Source organism: Eufriesea mexicana, unplaced genomic scaffold (genome assembly GCF_001483705.2).
Source record: "Eufriesea mexicana isolate 0111107269 unplaced genomic scaffold, ASM148370v2 scaffold1653, whole genome shotgun sequence".
Lineage (NCBI taxonomy): Eukaryota > Metazoa > Arthropoda > Insecta > Hymenoptera > Apidae > Eufriesea > Eufriesea mexicana.
Window position 1 is genome coordinate 1,425,801 of NW_016909884.1, and position 23,321 is coordinate 1,449,121.

Here is a 23,321-nt window from a genome sequence, read left to right on the forward strand (position 1 = left end):
TTCCGCCAGAGTTTACCCTCCTTTTTTCGAATTTACCTAATGAGCTGCTGGCCGCCGCTGAACAAATACACAGCCGGCTCGCGCTTTTCGCTCGGAAAACCCACGGAGCTTTCTTTCGTCGCTTGCCAGCCGTCTCTGCTCCTTCCTCGTGGTCACTCCGGTGTCTTCGAGGTGGTTGAATCGGTCGTTACGAGTATACGCCGTATTGCCTGGTACGAGAGAAATTAGTAGCCTCTCGATTTATCTGTTTCTCCATCGATTCGATCCTCGAGGGGAAGACGTGCCTAATCTCCGGGCAAGAAACGCGGTGGTCCATGACTAATCCAACAGCGGCCGGATAGGTAGGCGGTGGCAGGTTGGAGGATCATTGAAGATGCGGGGAAGTTAGCAGACGAGAAGGCGAGCTAGAGTTTGCCGGCGAATAGGAAGAGATACTAAGAGGGTGGCGTAGGAAGGGGGTTAGTAAGTGAAACGGAGCTTGATTAACCAGCCGTCTGACTGAGGCTGCAGCTCTCGAGTACGGGCCGAAACAGGATGGCGTCGTAATGACCTCAAAGGTGCTTGGATTCTCGTGAAAGGTGTGCAGTCGCGTCAGACGTTTCTGGTGTTGTAGAACGTCCCCCGAGTGGGCCCCCACTTGACACAAGCGAGGCGCATTGTGCACATCACAGGCACGCGGATAAAGCGCAGGGTCCTTTGACGATGGGCATTAACGTCGACTCGAACTCCTTTGGACAAATATCCTTGGACCAAGATGCTCCCCTACAGCCGTTCTCTCGTTGTCCCCTATCACTGGAGCACCGATCCCCGTCCATTTTCGAGGTCTCCGCGATTTCTCTTCGGATAAAAAACGATCACCAGCCGATCCTCCGGCGAGTAGTATCCGAGTCGAGAGATTAATCCCTCTCGGACGAGAGAGATTCGAAATATCCACGGTGCACTCTCGCGCGGCGAGGGGTTGGGTGGCGCGTGAAAGGGATGATCGAGGAGGTCGGAGCAGGAGGTCACTGTTTGTCGTGGCTAAAAGCATCGGCGATATTATATGGATGTAGTATCGGATGTCGTGGCGTCTAGCATGTACGTTTCCCGGTGTCCGATTACCGTTTACGTCCCGAAGGAGCATCATCCTCCGATTTCGAAGGATAACGCGGATCTCCTGGCTCCGAACGGAGATTGCGGTCGGATGAGCAGACCGTTTCCTTTTCGGCTTTCCTTTCCACCCGCCATGCACTCCTCGTGCCTCCTCTTCCCGTCGCGTCCGCGATCGATGAGGCGCGCGTTTCACAGGAGGGACAGGTCGCGCGCAAACAGGATTTCACCCTGCTCGCGGTAATTTCAAGGGCAGTACGATCGATGGGACACAGATCGCGTTGCCCAGGTCGTTGGAATAAATATTTCCTCGTGACACACACGATCGATCGGATCTTCCTCGATCTTCGTCCCTCGAGTTAGGGGACGACCGTGGTCGCGGGAGCAGAAGGAAATTAATAAAAATCGAGATACGGACGAGGCCGCGCGGATTTTTATCGGCGAGGGAGCCGATGGATTTTCACGACAGCGATTCAATCTCCGCGTCTGCATGGATGTGGGTCAAGGGTCGAGCGATTCGCTGGAAGGGAATTCGCATTTCAGGAGCATCACGTTGACGTCCTGGCAGACTTTAATCGCATCTGCAGCGTACGTTCAGCGGCCTGTCACTCGTCAAGCTCGAGCCTCGAATTCGATTTGCGAAAGCCCCCGCTTTCCCTCTCTATCAGCCCCACTCTCTCGTTCCCGATCGCGTCGCCTCTGTTCCTCCGGATTGGAGAACGTTTTCTCTTCCTCTCGTTCCGACGGCCGCTGAATATTCAAAAGGCGTTCGTTCGATGGATGGCTTAGCGGCGCGATAAGAGGGAAAAAATCGGGAGAAGGAAGCAGAAAGAAAGAACAGGGAGAGAGGGTATTCCGGGCAGAGGAGAGCGGGTATTATGCTTGGGAAGACGAGGAAATTAGCTCTCGCCAGTTTTAATATCCGTTTTATTTTATTTCGCGCCAGGATGCTCGGCCGGGCCCGCTCTTTCTTGGCTCGCAGCCGCGCGTCCATGCCTCCTCTTGGAACGGTATCGTCGCGAGGGATCGCGAGCCGGCAGCGGAGAAACCGAGAGGGTGCGCGGACCAACCAATTTCCTACGCGAGGATTATTTTCCGCCGCGTGGAAATTTCGTTTTCCTATTTTTCCAACTCCGTCCTACGTCGAACGTCGGTCCTCCGCCATCGAGATAGCATCGCGCCGCTTTTCGTTCGGTTCGTCGTTTAATTAGGATTTCCAACCACGCGACGTCCACGTCGCGGATCCGCTCCGCTCCGATTCGATTCGCGAGCGTCTGTCCGACGGTGGGACGGAAATTCTACCGAGCTGGTTCGCCGCTTCGCAGCCATCTTCGCTCACCCCCTCCCCGGATGTAAATTCGCGAAATTAATTTAAGTAACAAACGTCGGGGTGGACCGGTTGCACCTTCCCGACGTCGTTTCGGTCGCTTGTATTTCTCGAGATTACTAAATAGACCGTAACCAGAGGGTAAGTCGGACGCGCGGTAGCGGAGGTAAATCACCTCTAAATGATCTTCCCTCTCCGTCACCCACTTTGCCACGGGTACCCGAGGACCGGCCTAAATGACGATCTCCTTTGAACGAGGTCAGGTACGCCGCCGCCATGGCTTCTCATTATTGCTACGTGAGGGAATAATTAAGCGACGAAGAGATTAAGAGGCTCGTGAGTGTCGCGCCCCGTTCGTGGCCCTTAATTCGTCCCGTGGATTTTTATCTCCGCGATTTCCTGCGCGAATCCTCGCTCCCTAGGGGCCGAGCGGAAGCGCTTTGTACCCGGTCCGAGTGCCCGGGGAGAAAAAGCCCGACATTTTCGACACCGGTGCAAACGATTTATTAGCGGAAAAAAGTAGAAACGATCTGAGCCGAGAGTCACCGGGACAGCGAGGAACGAGGTTGGATAGGAAAACTAGTTTGCACTGTCGCGCTGGGATCCCGTTACTTCGACTCGTCGTCGGTCCCTTTCATTTTTCCAAGAGCTCGGAGAAATCGAGTAAACGGCAGAAGCATAGCGGGGGTGAAAGACGACGAACGGTGCATTAACGAGACCCAGCGAGTGTCTTCCCGGGAAGGTTCAACCTAGTCTGAATTCGATTTTCCGTCTTATCTCGCCTCGCTGCCACGAGTAGTTAGCATAATTCTGTTTATGAAACTCCACCGATTCTCCGCCGCCTTTGCCATTTTCCCTTCCCTCTTCCACCCCGGCATCTTACTTCCCCGCGAATTTCCCCTCCCATCGTACGCGAGATCCCATCGCTCGAAAGAAACGCACGGTTGACAGCGCGAGGTTGAGACGAGACGGTTCAGAGGCTCGACCGTGCACGCGGTCGTGACAGAAGCGAATGTTTTCCACGCCGCAATCACCGCCGATGAGCTGCAACTACCGGTGTAATCGAATTCCGCCCGATGCCGGCGTTCGGTATTAATTCAATCGGTAACTTGCCAAAGAACTATTCCCGTCAAATTTCCATTTGTCGCGCAGTTGCGGTCGCTGTAAACGCGTGCGTCCGACAAATGCCAATTTTCCGCGGACTCGTAGCCGGCAACTACCGTTAATCAACGTCCTATATATTACGAATCTAAATGGAATAAACTCGTTACAAGCTAGTCGTGTAACTGGCAACAACCCGTTCTCTATACACCCTTGATGAAGCACCGCGGGGATTCGTTCGTTGCTTCCGCGCGTGGAATCGATTTGGAATCGCGTATGGAAACCATCGCGAAGATTGGGGACGATGATCGGACGATGGTGGCAGCAACCGATGACGATCTCGAATGACCGAGGCTGCGAACCGTCTCCGCCTAATTGGCAACGGAGCAGCACTCGTGCTCCTCGAGTTTCGCAGGCTTCGATAACCAAAGGAATTCCACTCTGCCGGAAGACGGTGGTCTGGTCGGTGGCTGCTTCCTCCGCTGGGCTCGAATTCTGTCAGGGGGTTTAGAGCAGGGGGTCGAAATTGCCGGCGATACGCCAATAATTCGCGAAATGCAATTGCCCAGCCTTGGAAACGGCCGGCTGATAGAGGCGGGCACCGAGCACGGCGCTGTGCCACGTCCGCAGCAGAGACTCTGCGGTCCGCAGGAAGATCCGCCCGGTGCCTGGACTCCCTCTAGACTGCAGCGTTCCCTCGAGTGCGGTTCGCATACTCGACATAACATAACTGGCGTAACGTCGCATTAGAGAGGCCGCGCTCCGCTGCATGCACCGACTAATCGACGCTGGTGCGGCCTGCTTATATTAACGCGTGCTCTCGCATCTCCGCTGTATTAACACAGGCCACACGCGCCATCGGAGCATGCACTAGATATGCACGCGGACGGATACCATCGGACCCCTGGTAGCTCTACCCGTCGCCGTCTTCGCGGATACCCCCGCGACCTGGCTATGAATATGGATGTCCCCTCGGCGCGGACTCGGAGCGAAGTCGATCGAAACCGAGCTACCGCCGTGGCGAGGATCGATCCACCGTGCGTACACCGGAAGCGGCAGCAGCCTCGTCGGCCGAGATTTCGCATCCCGGAACACGAAGGTATTCCAACGATTCGCGCTCGCGGCTCGAATCTCGCGCCGAGCGTGATACAACGATCTCGAGCATCTTAGCCTACATACGCGACTGCGCTCCTTACCGCGACACTCCACGCTTTTTTCGCCGGCTGTTCCGCGCGGTCGTTGACGATTTTCTTTCCCCAATTACGAGCCGTGAAAGCCCGGGACAAAAAGTCGCCGGGTGAACGACCGTCCGCGCGAAAAGCGTCGAGTACACGAATGAAAACGTAACGAGCCGGCTACACACATTCAGCCGGTGAATGGAGCGCGCGCAACGGCCCCGCCGCAAGAGTCACAGGTGCGCGGAATAAACAAGCGAAAGAGAGACGGAGGTTACAATTTCGGTGCCCAACGGGAACATCGTGGAAAACGAGGCGCGCCGTGGAAATCCGTGCACGCGGAAGCAGGCGTTTATGCACGCGCGGCAGCCTCGTTGGCCGTCGCAAATGAGCCAGACCAGACCGCCCCAGTGCCGAGAGAGAGAGAGAGAGAGAGAGAGAGGAATTGGAGAGCAGAGGGACCTCCTGCGCGACTGGGGGGTTCAGGCTGCTGGAAACGCGCGGCTGTCTAGCGCTCAATGCCGGTGCACGCGAGGAGACAATGACGATGACGTAATTATAGCCAGTTAGGGTAATATCCCAGGCAGCGAAACTGCAATGGAATGGGATTAGAACGACGGTAGTCCGGCGCGTTCTCCGCGTTCCTCCAGAGATTCTCAGCCTCGTCCGAAGCTCCGGTAGCCATTTAGCTTTGCTAGCCAACGTCGCGACGTAGCGGGAGCGTACTCGATCGCGTTTAACCGGTTCCCGTTTTCGCGTGGGGATCCCGATACTCGCAATTTCCCGACGTCGAATCGGAATTTCGATCGCGGTATCGCGATCTTCGTTCCGCGGAGATTTGAGAAGCCCTGGATGCTCTCTCGGCTCGCATTCTCGGGTATATCACTGCGAGAATGGAATTATGTCTAGTCGCGTAACCAATGGAGGAATCCGACCGTAGGCCAGGGCTACGGTTACAAAGGGAACGAAGCGAGTGGTGCACGGTGCAGCGTGCCTCGGCCAGCTGCTATAAGGTGCATCGCTCCGAGAGAACTGGATCCTCTCGTGGCATGAACCACGGGTGCCCGCAAAACCAGCTTCCCGTGAATTAGCCCTCCGCGGAGCTAATCGAATCGAATCGTCCTTCCGTCGTTCTGTCTCCGAGTCTGTTTCTCATCTCGGTCGACAAAGCGGGACATAATGGACTTCCAATTCGAGGAATATCAAGCAGGATCCCGCTCCCAGGAAGAAACGGAGAGGGAGAGAGAGAGAGAGTCAAGGCCTCGTCAGAGGCGATTACACCGCGAACAGCTCGCGTCTAGAAACTGACAAGCCATTCAGGGATCGCAACCTTCCACGGCACCCGTTTCAATCGACGTCACCCACACGTATACACGGAGAAATCCGGCGGGTGTCTCCGACGCCTGCCACGACGCGGAGCGCTCATCCTCGAGGGCGACACTTTCGCCGCGTTCAATGCTGCCTCTCCTGACGGCCTGTCATCACCAATTATAACCCATTCAGCACTGGCACGGGTTAAATTACCCATGGACTACCGTTTCCCCTCGCGGTATCCGTCGCTCAGCGTGTACAGAAACAACGAGCATGATTCACTGTTCCCCGAACGCGAGGCCCCGGCCGAAATTATCGCGTGATGGACGCGCTTCGCGTAGCTACGCGTACGCACCGGACCCGGCCGCGTTTCGTCGCTCCGCTCCTGTCCGTCTAATGGCCCTGGAGAACGCTCACAATGGACCCTTGATTACGCGCCGCGCCGGCCCCACGCGTTCCAAAACAAACGTAAGTGAAAAATCAAGAACGCCGAGAGAAAACGGGCCAGACGGGGGTGGAGAGGGGGGCACGAAGCACGGTTAAAAATGGAAAAGGAAGAGATACGCGCGTGGGAAAAGGACGGTCGAATTCGAGGATGACGAGGACGACGAGGATTCCTGGAATCAGATTTCCACTCGCTTCTCGAGCAGTGGGACCCTTGTAGAACAACCCTGTTTCTATAAACTCGATCCCTTCTTCGCGTTCTACTCCCACTTCCTATTCGAATCGTGCAGAATTCAGGAGCTTGCTCCCCACGGTTCCATCGTGGTACCCTTAACGCGAGTCTCCGCTTCTGACGGGGATGTAGAATTACGTTAAATAATAGAGACCGATTGTACGCCTATGGCAGTGTCTTATAACCATATTTCAATCGTATTCCACGCGTCGAGTTCAATTCTGCTCGTAGACGTGACACTTGAGGGCAATAACGAAAGATAACGCGATCTAGCTTTACGACAGCGTGGAAAAAGGTGGACCTATTAGACTGCGACTAATCAGATTTTCCTAAGCTGTCAACGATAGTTTTTGGCTGGATCTTCGATTCCTACTCGATCTCGCTTTCTCAGTGTTGGCAGGGGTGGTTTTTCCGCGTCTGCACGTTGCACGAAAAAGACAATTCGAGAGGCGCCCAAGACGAAGCGAGCTAAACGCGTCACGACGATTTACACCACGAGCGCGTACCCATCCCGGAAGATTTAATTCTTGTCGTTCGGGTTCCTTTAACAGCGAGTCTCGCGACGTTCGCTCCGTTTCTTACACCGGCTGCGTTCCTCGGTAATATCCGTAAGTGCATCCCGCGATTTTCTTGCACGTGCACTTCTTACCAATGTCTCTGGCGCGCAACAGAAGGCAGCTACGAGTCCTGGCTTGTAAGAGAAAGAGAGAGAGGAGAGAGAGAGAGAGGAGAGATACGCGAGGGAAGGAAAGCGGAAAGGACCGTACGTTTCCAAGACACCCGAGGCACGGCGTTAACAAGCAACGACTGCAACGACGCCATCGCGAACCATCGACGACGACGAAGACGAGTGCACCGGCGAATGCAGCAGCGTCCAAGTAGACCGAGTCGGCCCAGACACCGGCCACTCTACATAATTGCTAGCTATTGTACCACTGTGTGCGCGTTGCGCCCCCTTTGCGTCTCGGTTCGAACCCCCGCGGCGCCCCCCGAGGCGAGAGTATTTTTTCCCTCGTGACACCCCTGCGTGTCGCTGGTAACCGTTTGAATTTACACCGGCAATCTCGAGGAACGTGACCTAGACAACGAGAAGATAGCCGGAGAGGGTGTCAAAGCGGGGGAGAAGCTCGGAGGAAGATTTCGGGCAATTTCGGGAAATTTCGCGTCGTATCGGTATCCGTCTGGCAGGGCGCGAGTGGCGGGAAAATTCCGGAGAACGAGTGCAGCGGGTCCCGGAGGAGCGGGTAATCGGATTTGCACGGAATAAACGCGCGCGGCGCCGGAAGCGGGAATGGAAAGGGATTCGGTAACCGCTTGTTTGCCATAGGAAATAACCGGGGTTTGTTTGTCAGGCATCGTGCACGAGCCGAAACTGTGACGACGCCGGCGGGGGTGGAGCGCAAGAGGCGGCGAGAAGATCGTGCGGGAGGAGGAAGAGTTCTTCGCCGGAGGAACGAAGCGCGCGAAAAGCGGCAGAGGGAGAAAGCAAAGTGCAATGCAGATCGTTAAAGCAGCCCCCCCTCGGTTGCGCCGGTGACCCGAATGTGGCTTACGGAGACAAAGTGCGGGCCAAAAAGGTGTAGGGAACTCGCAATTCCCTGTTTCCCGTTTACATCGTCTGGAATCTGTGCCGCGGCGAGTGGAACGTAAGTAACGCTATCCTCCAGCGCAACTGCGAAATATCGCCGAACCGACCGTTTTCCCGCCGTCCTTTTCCACCTTTTCCACCTTTTCCTCCATTTTTTCCCGCAGTTGCTCGCCGTTGATTCGCGAGCGGCAATTCGCCGCGGAATAACCTCGCCGATGTTTATCGTTATTGCCGCGCGTGCAATTTCTGCCGGGTGAATCGAAGATCCGTATTAACGAGTACGCACGACGTCGAGGAAGCACGGAGCACGGCTCGTTTCGTCCAAAGTCGTTCCCCAGCTTCGCCAACGACCCTCTTAAATCCGTTTTCCCTTTAACGATCCGCCTCGGCAAGCACGGACGAGCCGAACGTCGACGATTCGCGGAGAAAAGAACGGTAGCTGTCACGTCGTGAAAATAACGTCGAATATCGACGATTAATACTGCAATACCACATACGACGTTCAAATTCGCGATGCAAGCAACGGAGGAATCGACGACGAACTCGCGACGTCCATCCGGAAAGTGTCGAATGGGCTCTTAACGGCGAGGGAATCGGGGCGCGTATCAGGGCAGACGGTCGGCGCGCGGTTTCGCGAGACGTCCGCAACGGCCATTGAACGCAACGGCGCGTTTACGCGAAATGGAGGCGTTTCGAGCGGCTCTGTCTAGACGTAGTTTCGCACGGCAAGGGATAGTTACCGCAGAAAAGGTGCGCAAAGGCGTCCGATAGCCGGCTGCCGGGGCGAAACGCTGAAAAATATAGGTTAGATTAGGCGAAGAGGTATTGCCGGGAACCCCGTAGCATCGAGAGGGTGCCGGTTAAATAAAGGCTGCGGGGTCTCCGCCCCACCCCGCGCCGCTCCACGGCACCGGGCCGCCCGGTTCGACGCGGGCATTTCTTTCAGATTTTAAAGCTTGCCCCGTCGTTTCTCTTGCCTCGCCGGGATAAGGAAAATAAAGGAGAGAAAGAGGGACTGTTCCGTGGCCGCGGGTATCGATATCCTCCAACGATCGTCCCCGGAATGCGCTTCCGCGTGAGGCAAGGCCGATACACGAGGCTAGGGGTGGGATCGGTCAACGACACCACGCGCGGAGAATGGAAATTATCCACGGGGGTTGCGTCGGGTTCGGTAACGAGCTCGTTTCTTCTATTATTAGTACGTCTACCCGCAACCGGCTTTCCATCCTCGCGAAATTTTCGCCATCGATCGAGCCACGCGACGGGATACGTGTACGAGGGAGGGTGGTGGGAACGCGGAAACGGACTCGTGGTCAGATAGAAGCCATTTTCGGATTAGCCGCAAGAAATATGTCCCGTTACCAGGAAAGGATATTCCAGTTGGAACACCGGTCTGACTATCCTTCCATTTCTACTACTCTCTCGAATCGCGGTCGTAAATAATCCCGCCGACCGTGATCGTCTTCGATCCCCCGCGAGCTACAGAGCGGGACGAGTAATTGCCGCGACGGTAACTCACGCGGTGCAGCACGCGGATATCGCAGTTGGGTTACATCCACTTGTAATTCGTCGCGATGGTCGACCACGATCGGTCCTCGTCCGCGGGAGGGTGGTTCCGTGACCGGGGGTGCGAGCGGTCGTGCTCGGCCGTTTAAAACCGCGGCGCGGAGTTATCGCGAATTGGCCTCGCGGCTGCGACGACGGCTCATAGAGCCGAGCAGGAAATAGCGTCGCGGCGGAGGGAAAAGACGGCGAGGACGGAGCGAGCGTGTATCGCGTGGACGAACGAGGAGCGGAGAACGCGGAGATGGGAGAGAACACGGCTCTGATTAGCATACAAACTACGCGTGGTCGTGTTGGTTCTTCGCAAAGGTCCGGAACACGAACAAGTCGAGAGAGCGTTCCGCTCTCTCCTTCCCTACGCGCTCCTACACGCGCGCTGTCCAAGATCGCGATTAAAAGACACGCGCGCGATTTCGATCGGGCAAACGGTGACCTACTGCGTGGAAAAGTGGGCGAGTTTTACTTTCACGTCGTAGAGAGGGAAAAACGAGCACGAACGCGCGGAACCTCGCGACTAATTTTTATCCGGCATCGATCCGCGCGGAGATAGATGGCGCGTCGATGCCGCTGGAAACACGGGCCGAGAAGTACGCGTGTCGGAACGGCGAGAGGCGATGGGACAAGCCGTTCGCTGTCAAACCTCCGAGACGCTGCTCTCGAGGTGCCGGAGAGGGTGGGATACCACCCACAAAGTCCGGGAACTCGGAGCCGAGTGTCCGAGTCGCGGTAACACTCGAGATACGACGCTTGCGAGCCTCGATAATGGCGGCTATTACGATAAACGGAAAAAAGTGGGATACAACAGAGGCTCGGTTGTGCAAACGGACGGTGCTTTCGAGCCGCGTGGAAACAAATTATCCACGTGGACGTCTAGCGGATCGAGCGAGAAGAATAAACGAGTAATTCGCGTTTCTCCGGTCAACGACCAACGAACTCGAGAATTTTACGCGGATGCGGCAAAATTTCACGCGTCGAGTATCTCCGGATTTTTTCTCCTTCTGGAATACCGCCGGGAAGAGAGAGAAATATATGGCGTTGCAGGGACTAGGGGAAGGGAGAAGAAAAATATATATAGGATGTAGCGGGACTACGGGCGACGCCGAAGATACTACCGAGGACAAGCGATAATGACCGCGCGTTACGATAACCGCGCGAAAAGGGGACGAGACAGGGCCGGCATTGTCACGACGGGTGGACCTTCGAGAGGTTTGTCTCGATAAAAATACGACACGCCGGTGGATCCTGAATGCGGGCCTCTGTCCAATCCAAAATCGTCTTGGCCCGCTGCCGATCCCTCGGCCAGAGTTCATCGATCGTGGCATCATTGCACGCCGCGTCTTTTTGCCAGCGGTCCCTCACCCCCTCGCTGCACGTGGAATTAGTCGTCGCTGCCTCTTTGCCAGACCACTCCTCCTCCTGGCTGCCCGACTTTTTCCATCGATATCCGAATTTATTACACGGCTACCTCGCGGATCGTGAGAATCTCGCGGCGGGAAGGAACGTCGGCTCGTTCCGGCCGGAATTTCACGCGTTACCGTCTTCCGCGCGCCTCGCGGAAGGAGCTCGCGGCGCGACCAATTCCCGCGAGCATTTTTCTCCCGTCGTATTTCATTTTTTACTGCTCCCCGCTCGCTCCACTTGCCGCGTAAAGCAGCGAGAGACAATGTCCGAATAGGGGGCGCGCGTAAATCTTCGGGCCGCGTTTCTGCGGTGGATGCATATTTCTTCCCCGTACGAGGCTTGATCGTCGCGCGGATCCGCGAGCAAGTTGCTTACGCGGGCACAAAAGAGGGACAGCCGAGGGAGCTCTGTGCAGCCGGCGTGTCGGAGATTATCAGTGTAACGCTGTTCTCTCGTTGCCCGCGCGTAACAACGCCTCGACGCACGCCCACTTCTTCGATGGCCTATTTCTGGCTAATTTAGGACCCACTGAACGCCTCTTTACCTTCTTTGGCCCTTTGTCCGCCTCGTCGGGGTACAGACCGCTTTGTGATCCAGCTTTCCAACGTCCTTCCAGATCGTAATTTACCGTGCGTTGAGACACTCTCGATTCGCGACTGTTAACTCCTTGGCCTACGCGCCGTCTCCCGATTTCGCGGGATATAGTATAAACGAGATGGTCGGTCACGCACCGAGCTATTCGATTGTTCAGCCGTGTCGATTTCGGCGCAGTAAAAGGAATTGTGAAATTTTAGTAATTTTGAGACGTCTGAGACGTAATCGTGATCGATTCATTGGTGGACAAAAATGACGTATTATTTGAAAGTGGATGATACATCGATAAGAATTTGTATATTAATACTTACGAGGAGAGTGCAAGTCCTTCGGGTCGTAGATTTAATTGAAACTTTGCGGGTTTGTAGATTTAGTCATCCAATTCAAGAAAATGTACCATTATAAGGACAACTACTCCATAATTTGCGAGATTTAGTATTGCCTTAATTACAGATCCCATGCTGGTGGCAATTTTCGGATGTTGCCGTTAGGCTACAATACTACTCGATAACTATTCGGACGAAATCTCTGGTCAAGAATAATAAAGTTCTAATCATAGATACGCCAAAAGCTATCGAGTAATTGCCCTTATAACGGTACATTTTCTATTTCTACAAACCTGCAAAGTTTCACCTAAATCACTGACCCGAAGGACTTGCACTCTCCTTGTTAGTTAATTAAACATAATTAACATAATTAACGAAACAAATTCCTCAGCACGAGTCAGACTCGTGGTTGTCGCTTACGGCACAAATTCCTCACCACGAGTCTCACTCGTGGTTGCAGACCAGAGGCCTAATTCGTCGCGAACGATCGGGACTTATCCCGAATGGATCACGACAGGGTTTCCAACGGTAGCAAGGATCTATTCCTGGACGATTTATCGCTGGCCGAAACGACGATCGCCTTTGCTTCCTGTCCTCATCGAGATTCTTTTCTCGTACGCACGAGCCACTGTCGTGGCCGGCAGTTTGCGAACTTTCTAAGACAAACGGGTCGAGAGCCCTAGTGTCCGAGATACCGTGCACTTTGCTCGTAAACGCAGCAACGATGTCGGTTACACGCCGGAACGGCGAAGCGAAATGGCCTATTTTTGGCTAATTTAACGACCACTAGAATGCCAATGACGCGTTCCTGCTTCTTCCCTCGCGCCGTCCACCGGCTTTTTTCCCGTCCCTCCTTCGAACCGTGAATGGCCACTCGAACCCTTGAAATATGGTTACAACCCGAGCGACCTCGAACCTCCAACACCTTACGATGTCCGGCCGGAATGAAACCTAGTCTTTATTACTGCGGAGTCGCAACCTCCGCCACACGACCCTTCCGCAGTTTTATGCGCGGCCGTCAAACCTCGCGTTTTCCTCGCCGCTATCTCCGTCGCGCTTCTATCCGATTGCTTTGTAGTCGAGATTCCGGTTTGGGCAGTTCAAGGACGCGAAATGAAAATTTGTACTCACTTCCAGAAGACGACGGACACGATCGCCGCCATCAGCAGCAGCACCACCGCGCAGGTGATGATCAGGGCGGTGCTCTGGAGCGATGGGTTCGTGTGGTACGATGCATCGATCATCTGGAAACAAAGCAGATCCTTCGTTACTACCTAGCGTAAGCGGCAGCGCCGAGTTCGCTCGCAACCGCGAGCTAAGGTCGCCAGAGCGGATACCGCAGGCGAGTGTCGGACGAATACGAGAGCTTTCGAAAGCACGCACGAACCGTGAACCTACCGTGAAAGCGCTGTACCGCATCGTCGAGATTAATCGATCTGCTCCAACGAACCGTTGCTATCGCTAAAACTTGCCGGAATTCGCGATGGAGAACTTGGTTGATAGTAATTCTGTCGATACCTAGACTCGCACACCTCTAGAAAGTTTGCCCGCGCGAGCGTAGCCTTTTCGAAACTCGCATTCGCTTTCGAACGGACGCGATACCTCGAAGAATCATTCAACGTCGTTTTCAATGGCTGCTCGGGTCATCGACCTCGATGGCCAGACGAGGGATTCGGCGCGCCGCTGTAGGAAAACTCGCAACTATTCGCGAAATTTTATTCGCGGTGTAAAACCTCGCGAGACGTGTCTTTCCCGTAACCAGCAGGAACCTTTGAATTCCCGGTATCGTCTGGTTAATCGCGAGCCGCGAACGGGCAATTTTTCGTGATCGATCGCGAGACAGGACGTCGTTAACGATTTCCTCGACAATGCGAGCGGCGCGACCGGTTGCGAAAGCTGCGCGCGATCTCGAAACGAGCTTGGTAGCTGCGTGACGAAACGTCGTGAGCTCGTACGCGTTCCTGCGGACGCGGTAATAGCGGAAGAGGCGCATTAACCATCGCGAAACCGGATTTATCCTTCGAACGTCGTGCCATTGTCTTTTTCCCGTTCGCTCGACGCTGGAGACGCGAGCAACGAGCTCTCCGAGAGTCGGAGACGCAGCCGGCGCAGACGGGACGGAGACGACGGAAACGTTGCGAGATTGCAACGCGTTACATCGTCCCCGTTTCTCCGCGAGCAGCCCTCGCGCGCCGCGACACGTGCCTGGTTTGCGCGAAGAGCAGAGCCGGAGAGAAGGGCGTCGGCTGGCGGCGCTTTACGTGGCGTGCCTGCGAACAGGGAAAGTGATTTTTGTGCAAGGATTTCCACAGGGGGGGAGAAACTTCCGGGGCCGCTCTATCGGCCCTCCGCCGGTTCGTGCCTATTGTCGCGACCTCGCGCGGATCGATCGACGCGCATTGTGAACGCGAGACTCATTTACCTGGAGGTGCGAGGGCCACGAGACGCGGCTGGAAAGGGACGCCGGATTCAAAGGACCACCGACCGCTTTGGGACTGCCGATTTAACGCGTATCGATAAGCCACACTGCGACCGGCATTATACTCCGCTCGCGGACGTTTCGCTTGGCTGGCGGCGCGCCAGCCGAGCCTTCCATCCACAGACGTTACGATCGCCAGTCGAGCGACGTCTTCTCCTTCGGATCGGAAAATTTTATTCCCCTTTTCCGACTCCACGAGACTCTCCGGGATTCGCGAAAGATTCACACAGCCATGATCCGTTCCAGTTTTTGTCTTTCTCGGTTGCCTTTGCGGAGCAGCGTGTCTACACGACAATCATCCCCGTCCCTCCGACGCACTTAGGACCGACTCGTCTCCGCAATTCTCTTCCTTCTCGCGGTGGCTCATCGCTCATCATTACGGGGATATTAATGGCGTCAGCTAATGGATTCAACCGAGAGCTTAGCAGCTCCCTTCCTTCCCCACTCACCCTCTCTTATACTCGCTTCCGCGTTTTTCCGCCCGTGGAGGAACACGCGGGAAATAAAGCCAACCGCGATGATGTATCGTCTGGTCTGGAGAACGTGATTTTCTTCCGAGATTTCCAACGCGTCTCCAGTCATTGTCCGTCGAACACCGGTGTCTCGCCGATACCCGGCAAGCCTCGGGATCGAGTTTATATCGCGAGACGCGTTTCTTCCGAGGCAAGAGTCCCTTTTATCGGAAACCGACGCGGGCAGGCGACGTCCTGTTCGATAAAACCGCGAGACTGCGGCGAACCGTCAGACAGGGCGAAGGACCGACTCCCTTGCTCTATCTCCGTGGTCAGAAAACGGAGAATCCATGGATCGCGCGAGAGGTAAAAAGACAGCGTGGCTGGTACCGGACGCCGACGCGCAACCCTCGCGTTTCCCACGTCCGTGCGACCAACACACCCCTCTCGAACACTCGCAGAGGGGTACGTTCCACGAACGGACCAACCGCGTTCTTTTCCCCGACAGAGTTTCCAAGGTACCGGTGAAACAGCCGGGAGAAGGCAGGACGGAAAGAGGATGGCGGTCCGAAGCCGGGCATCCAATTAACGCGAGGAAAGCACGGCGAATAATTACGAGGTTCTAAGAAGAACGGGTGAGGAGGAAGAGAGTAATCGAGCCGCGGACAAAAGGTTGCATCCGGCGTTGTTAGGCTCAACGGCCGATGCAACGTAAGCCGATGTCAGTCGCGGGGTGTTACTACCCCAGCGCAGGGAAACCATACGCTCCCATCGCGTTATACGCGCTACTTACGATCGCTCTGATTCAGCATCGCGCATCGATCGCACGGAAACCCGACTCCGGATCCAATTAACGGAATCCTAGGCGATAGCCCGACGCGTGCCTCTACGAAACGCAATAACGATCGCACGTTTCGAATGAAATCGTATAGCGCGGGGGTCCGTTGGGTCGGAGGAGCTAAGGGTGGCTTGGCTCCCGATGATCTCATCTCGCGAAAATGAGTCACGAGCCTGGGCCACTCCGTCGATACCCGATAACGTCGATTAATTTCGTCGGTGTCGTAGTTACTCGTCCTCGTGCAGATCGCGTATCCCGGGGCGACGATCGCGACTGGCTCAGCGTCGTGAATCTCCACCCCCCGGTGGTCGAATGGTAAACTCGCTAATGCCCGACGTAATCTACTTAAACGGGGAAACTCCTGGAGAGTGGAAGGGTCGCGTCTCCGAATTACACGCGAAATCGACACTCTCCGAAGAGTTCTCGGGGCTAGGCCTGACAGTTATCAGATTAGCCCGGAGCTGCCGCCGCGACCCGACAGGTGTACGCCGAAGTTGCAAAGAGTAACGGGACGGAATCGGGAACCGTGTATCAATTAAATCGGTGCGTCCAGGACCGAGTCTTACAAGTCTTCGCGGAGGACTGCTCTGTGTTCTTATCCTCGGCGTCCTCTGACTCGTGCACATTCGATGCCGTCTGTCGTCGCTTTCATGATTCTTGGCAAGGTTTTGTAAATCGTTCTTAAGACAGTGAGCCCCAAATTGTTCGATCATCCACCGCCACCGGGGGACGTCGAAGCTGGTGCACACCCCTCCGATATTGCTAACACCTTGCACTATTTTCACGAGTCTGACTCGTTATCGACATTTCGGGCCAAAGATGAATATCACGAGTCTGACTCGTAGTCTTAATTTCGGACCAATTATGAATATCACGAATGGGATCGCGTGTCCCCATGCAGGCGCCACGTTCTACCTAGGAGATAGTGGTGCTTTTCGTGATACGGATAACGTCTCCAAGCTAAATAAAGAAAGCTTCAGTGGTTCTTCAGTTTGTACCATTCGGAACCAATCGGAAGACGCGCATCCGCCATTTTCATCTCGCAATGGGTAATCAGTGAACACGCAAAACTTATAAAACCATCGAGACAGCAATCATCAAAAAGAGTCGCCTAAAAACCAAGAAGACAAGACCATCGGTCAAGACCCACGACAAGGAACTCGGCGCGAGAGAACCACGGGACTCTTTAGTTTCAACCCTAACCTAGCTAGAGGTCTAGCTCTATCAATTTAGAGTAGATCGCATCGCGGTAACATTGTCGCATCCATGTAAACGGGCCTTACAACTCGGCGAAACTCCCACTGCGAGAGTTGCGGTGTTCGGGACGCAACACGGTGTTTATACACGACTCGATCCACCGATCGATCCACCGACAGGATTCCTCCGTGCCAGCAACGAGTCAACGATAACATCGTTGTTATGGACCTTCTTCCGAGTCTCCGCTCTCGGCATCCTATCGTGGTCCTCGCTTGACAAGGTCCAACCGTGGCGTCATCCATTTCCTCTACCCTCTTCTTCCGTGTCCCTCGAAATTCCTCGTAAACGCGAGACGTTTCGGTGTCCGGTGGACAAGAGAGCGCCGCCTTATCTGCCGGACCTATCCTTCCACTTCAGGAATGTGCCGCGATGACGAGATCGTGACAGAGAGTAACAAACTTGCCGCATTTACCTCGCCGGGGATCGTTTACGGTGGGTTCAAGAGCGCTCTACATGTGTTTCGTTCGAGGGATAAGCTTGCTTTACGAGTTCTTCGTGCCACTCGTGCTTTCGGACGATAATATTTACGCGATGGCTCCGGCTGGTAGGATCCGAAGCAGCTTCTCTCGTCGCGATAAACGGATCGCAATCGCGCCGAAGATGGCGGAAATCTGCGAGATTTCGCGCGATTCGCGGTTGACGATGATACCACACGCAGTTTCTAATTAGAGGGTGAATATCGAGGGAGGATGGACGTGGCGAGACAGGCAAGGGAGAGCTTTCATTTCCTCGGCGAGAATTACCTCGAGCTTCTTGGAAGTCGGCATACGCCGACGCGATCGCGCCGCTTTACGACTGTCGGTTTATGATCTTGTCCTCGACCGTGGAGCAGTAAACGCGAGCGTACTGGGACGGGAGTTATTACTCGGCACCCTTAATTTGCATAGCGACGCGCGGATGCGCCGGTGCGTTATCGATCCACGTTTCGCGCTTTTTCGCGCGATCCCGAGGAAAGTCGACGATGTCGGGACGAACGGGGACCCGCGACGGAAATTAAAAGTTTCGCGCGTAATCACTAGACGCTACGTGGTCGGCCGTGGTCGGTGGCTATCGGAGTAACGAGCGTACGCGAGAGCATCGGGCCTGAAACGAAAGCGAGGGGGCACGGTTGGGCCGTGCGCGTCGCAGGTAGAGGCTCGGGAATATCAGATCGTTCGGCGACGCAAAGGCGCCTGGGTAGTTTCGTTTCCATCGGGAGTTTCGGCCTCTCCCCGCCAGCACAGAGAACAGGCACAAACGGTTTCGTGCCATCTTGATTCCGCGGCAGCGTCTCTCGATTAATTAGCGTGCCGTGGTTAATGAAGCCAGGCCGAACAACAGGGCAAAGGGGCGACTTCGAGGGTTCGCGAGGGCTATAGAGGAAAGGAAAGAGAGAGAGGGAGAGAGAGAGAGAGGCATCTCTCGATTCTGTCGGTCCCGTGGAATCGATATCGCGTAATACGATCTCTCTGGCTGAGAGCGCGGATATTATGTTCGCCGGCCTGTGCACGTATCGTCGGCCATTCGGGGGGTGGGGACTCTGGTGGGGGTGCAGAGATTCGAAAAGCGCGGTTCATTCCGGGTATAAATAACCGTTCGTGGCCGGTGTAACGTATATTTTAATGTCACCCCGCGTGACGTATTCTCTCGCCGCTTAAAACGGCCGCTACTTTCCAAAAAGCTTCACCTCATTTATCATGCGAGTGATTCAGCACCGGAACGCGGCCAGTTTGAATTTCACTTGATTCCGGTTATTAATGGATTCGCGGTGCCCCGTACGATCCGGCGTTCGACGCCACGATGAACGACGGTCGCGGCCTGGCCTCGACGCGCTTTCCACGAGCTTTCGTCGAGCCATCACGGTACAGGGACACTCGCCCCGCTGCCCCCGACGAATCGAAAATCGGTCCTCCGCATTATACACGCGGCTACGACGCGGCTATCGCGGAATAACGTCCATCGTCCCCTCCCAGTGGTCCCGAAATCTCGGCGCCTCGAAATAAATATGCGCATAACAAGGGCGTCGTTGTTCCCCTGGCGCGTATGAACATGCATGAGCCTGTAAAACATTCGATTTGCCGGGGAAACATTAGCATGAACGGCACGTTCGTAACAATAGCGAGAGACGAGACCGGACGTGGCATGGCAGGCGGATCGGTCGATCGAAAATCGTCTCTCGTTGATTTAACGACTCTCCGGGCACCGTATACACCCCCGTATACACGCCACGACTCCGTTCGTGCTCGTCCCCCGGAACACATCTCCGTCCGGCCAGGACACGCTAATTACGCATTTGTTCAGGAATTTGCATGCGTTACGCCATCGCGTTACCAAGAGTTTACGTGTCCCCGCGACTCGTCGTAACGAATCGTTACGAGCAGAAACGAGCGCCGAGCGATTCTCGAGCCGATCCCCCCGCCTGTCCCCGAGGGTCACGATCGCCGCGTTTACCGTGCGTTTGTTGCCGCGCTGTTCGGCGAAATTGTCCCATTGAAAATCGTCTCGTTAGAGCAACGATTCTGCCCAACGCACCCCGCTGAATCGCTGATGTCCTCGCTTTTTTACCACCTCCGCGTGCCCTTCCACTCGCCCTACACGTCGCGACGGCTCCACCGGCCACGCCTGACATATCGCCGCGTGTTCCACTGATTGCTACGGCCCTCGCGCCCGTCTTCTCGTCTGCCCGCCGTCAGGGTTGTACCACTGCCGCGCGGAACCGTACCCCGGTGCATCCTTCGGCTAGATCCTTCGCGGCAATTCCACGCAACGAGTCCCGCTCGTGCACGCCTCGAGTCTTTTCCAATCAGCTCCGCGAACGTCTGTATTCTCCAAAGACGAAGATTGCTCGCGAGCAACGGCTCCCGATTCCAGTTACAACGACCGTCGAGCGTGCCGTGCCACAGGCGGACCCCCGCCGTCCTTTCGTCCCACTGCCGACCGGCCGGCTATTTATCGAGCAAATATTTCCCGGTTATTTTTCCATTCCGCTTCTTCTTTATTGTTTTCCAATCACCGTCCGACATCGATCGTTCCTTTTATCCGCGGGAAACGCGGCACGCTCGCGTTCCTATTGTTCCGGCCTCGTTCCCCGCCCGTTGCGCCAACCCCCTCCGTCGACGAGTAATTTGCAGGGAAAATTGCCTGCGAAACATTTCCAGCTGTCTCGATGCAGCGGGGAAAAAATATCTCCGAGGTCCGATCGATCGTTTTCGACCGGCCGTTTCCACCCCCGCGATCGCGCGCCTTCCTTCGCGAATCGCGCGCAACCACCCCCCGCCCTCCCCTATCCATGTTCCCAAAGGTTTATTTATTATAGATAATATCGGAATTGAATCGGACGCGGAGGTCTGTCTCCACGGCTTTCCAACCGGGGAGCACCGGCCGTTTTTCGTCGACGGATTAGCCGAGAGGACGAGAAGGGGTGGAGAGTGGTTGACGAGGGACGGGAAGACGAAGGTCGAGTGGCAGGAGTGGAGTGTAGCTTCCAGGCGGTCGGATGAGCACCCCCTGTCGCCCCTTTTTATCTCTGCGGATTCCACGCGACGAGAAAAAGCCGAACCAACAGACGCGTAAAATCCGTGTACGCTGCTTCCTCTTCGTAACCCTCTCCCTCACTCTCTCTCTCTCTCTCTCTCTCTCTCTCTCTCTCTCTCTTTTCCTCTCTCGTCCTCTCCGTGGTCCTCGTCCCACGGTACTTTCTTCGCGTCCCAATAAAACAACCCGCGTTTCATTGCCGTTGTGTTCCCGGCCGTCGACGGAAGTAGTTCATAAATATTTGATGCGCCTAATGGAATCTCATACAACTCGTGCAAGCTCGCAGCTTTAAGCTTCGATCGCGTTCAAACGAACGGACGTTAAACGACCGCGAGCCTCGTTGTTTTCGCCGTCGACGCCGCGCCTCGATTAATTTGCGCCCCCTCGCTCGATTTCCCGCAAACGCCATCGATTATTTGCGCGTCGATCGCGTGGTTCGCGTCCGCTGATAAAAACGTATTTATTAGGAAAATTCCACGCCGGTGACGAAAGGAATCGTGGCTGCAAATTTCCACGAACGCGATCAAAGGCGTCTTGGACTTTGCCTTGGTAATATCCGTGTCGCCCGAAGCGTCGCGCGAATAAATCATCGGGGGGTGGCCGAGGACGGGTGTTTCTCAGTCTCATCGACGTCGAAGCGGGGCCTCTTAATTCCCTTGGAAAACAATCGACGAGACGATCGTTTCTTTTCGTCCACCCTCGATGTACGGTTTCGAGCGACGAGGGGTTGGGAAACGCTGGAGGGCGACAGGCTTGCAGAGGGAGGTAAATGACAGAGATTATGTGCCGGAGGTGCGTTTCACCGACGCGGACATCAACATTCCGGAGGCGGTTTAATATCGACGCGTCGATGAGTCTCGTAAATCATTCAGCCGCTAATGGAATGCGGCCGTCGACGACGATCTCGCGATCGAGCCGCCATACCGACGTCGCGAATCGCTCTTCGAGGATAACGATCTATCGCCGATACTCGCACGTTAGACTAGCGAGTCCCCCTAGTCGGTTGAAAAGTTCTTCGAAACGAGAGAACTTGTTACTCGACCCTTCCTCGGATCGAGTAGATGCCCGATTAGCGCCGACGCGACACCAGGATAGTCCCGGACCCCGACGCTATCGCCGAGGATCGCTTTAGCCATTAGACGGCGCATTATTTCGAAGAGCTCGCGCAACGGCAATTCGAAGCGTATAATATCTGTCCCCCGAAATGGCGCAATATCGCAGGGGATGAAAGCGCCGGGGTGGAGATACAAGACAGAGGGGGATGCCGCGTGTAGGAGTGTTTAACGACACGGAGAGCAACATTCCGGACGTGCTTTAATATCGCCTACCGTTTCATTCAGCACGCGCGACGACCCCCTCCCACCCTGTCGGATATTCCGCCTAAAATCTACTCACCCTATCTCGTCACGGCCAGGAAGATCCGTCAACCCTTCTCCCGGCCACGTGGCGCCCGTGGGGCGAATTGTTTTTGATATTCGAAACGGAACGAATGCGGTCCCGCTTCGGTGAACGCTTCGCGGCAACGACTCGCCCCTTCCAACCCCCGACCACCCCCGTCCACCGCGCCTCGTCCACTGGCCGACACGAATTCGAAACGACGAGATCTATCGCGACGTGCACTTTTTCCCCCTTATCTGGAATGAAAATTCGCCACTGCGGAACGATAGTCTCGAGGACCGTGGAACGGGCGTTTCCTTGTAATTAAGTCACTCCGCCGGGATGGCAACTTAGTTAGAGCTCCGTGTTTCAGCGGTAAACGATGTCCCCTTTCGTTTCCTCTTTCTCGCAGATTTCTTCCTCGACGATACGACACTGGACGCCATTTTCCCGCGCCATTCTTCCGCCCGTCGTTCGCGAATTTCGAAAGACAGCGACGGGGAAAATGCAAATTTCGGCAGGGATAATAGAAAATGATTTTATTAGAACAGGACGACGCGATGGGATCGCGAGGTAACCCGGCTATTGTTCCCGTGCTTCCGCGGCGATCGCGACACCCCCGGGACCGCAGAGGGTGGCAGGTGGCGCGAGAGGAACCGCGAATTCGGCTCGTCGCCGTGGAAAAATATTATTCGACCGAGATTTCCGGCTAGGTTGAAAAATGCACCGAAAGATTGAATTCCGCGTGAGCGGGCTGCGGGGTCGCGCACGGAAGACACGGGGCTTCGAGGGGGATGAAATTTTCATTCGAAAAAAACTCGTTATCCCGCACGTCAGTCAGGACCGTGAATCGGTTAACGTCGCGTTAATATTCCCCGGTTTATTTCGCGGAATATCCGCTATAAGAGAATTAATTATATTCCGTCTTAACGCGGGTCATCGTTGCCGATCTAAATCTCCCGCGTTCCCTCCCACTGTCCGTTCCATTTTCCTCCGATGGCCCATTCGTTCGGGACGCTATAAAAATAATCGTAACAGGGGAAGCGATAAACTCGCGACCGGTAACGAGGACCGGTTCCCTCCGTGGCCCGTGATCCGGGGTGATTCGACAAAAAGGCGAGCCGTGGAATTACCGGAAACGCGGCTGCCGCGATGCGTGGCTGGCTTTCCGTATCGGTAAGCCCTATAACGAGCGGTAAGCCTCTATTCCCAGGTGCGTACCGGGAATCGAAGACAAATGAACCATCTCGATGC

At 55.3% G+C, this 23,321-nt stretch overlaps 1 protein-coding gene across 1 annotated transcript in view; it reads right to left on the minus strand.

Annotated features, from left to right (window-relative positions):
* Positions 1-23,321, minus strand: part of pxb (putative Hedgehog signaling attenuator pxb) — an 80,182-nt gene that overhangs the window by 21,666 nt on the left and 35,195 nt on the right. The window contains exon 3 of the mRNA XM_017902000.1: positions 13,283-13,395. Coding sequence (XP_017757489.1) covers positions 13,283-13,395 — 113 coding nt within the window. The remainder of the gene's footprint in view (positions 1-13,282; positions 13,396-23,321) is intronic.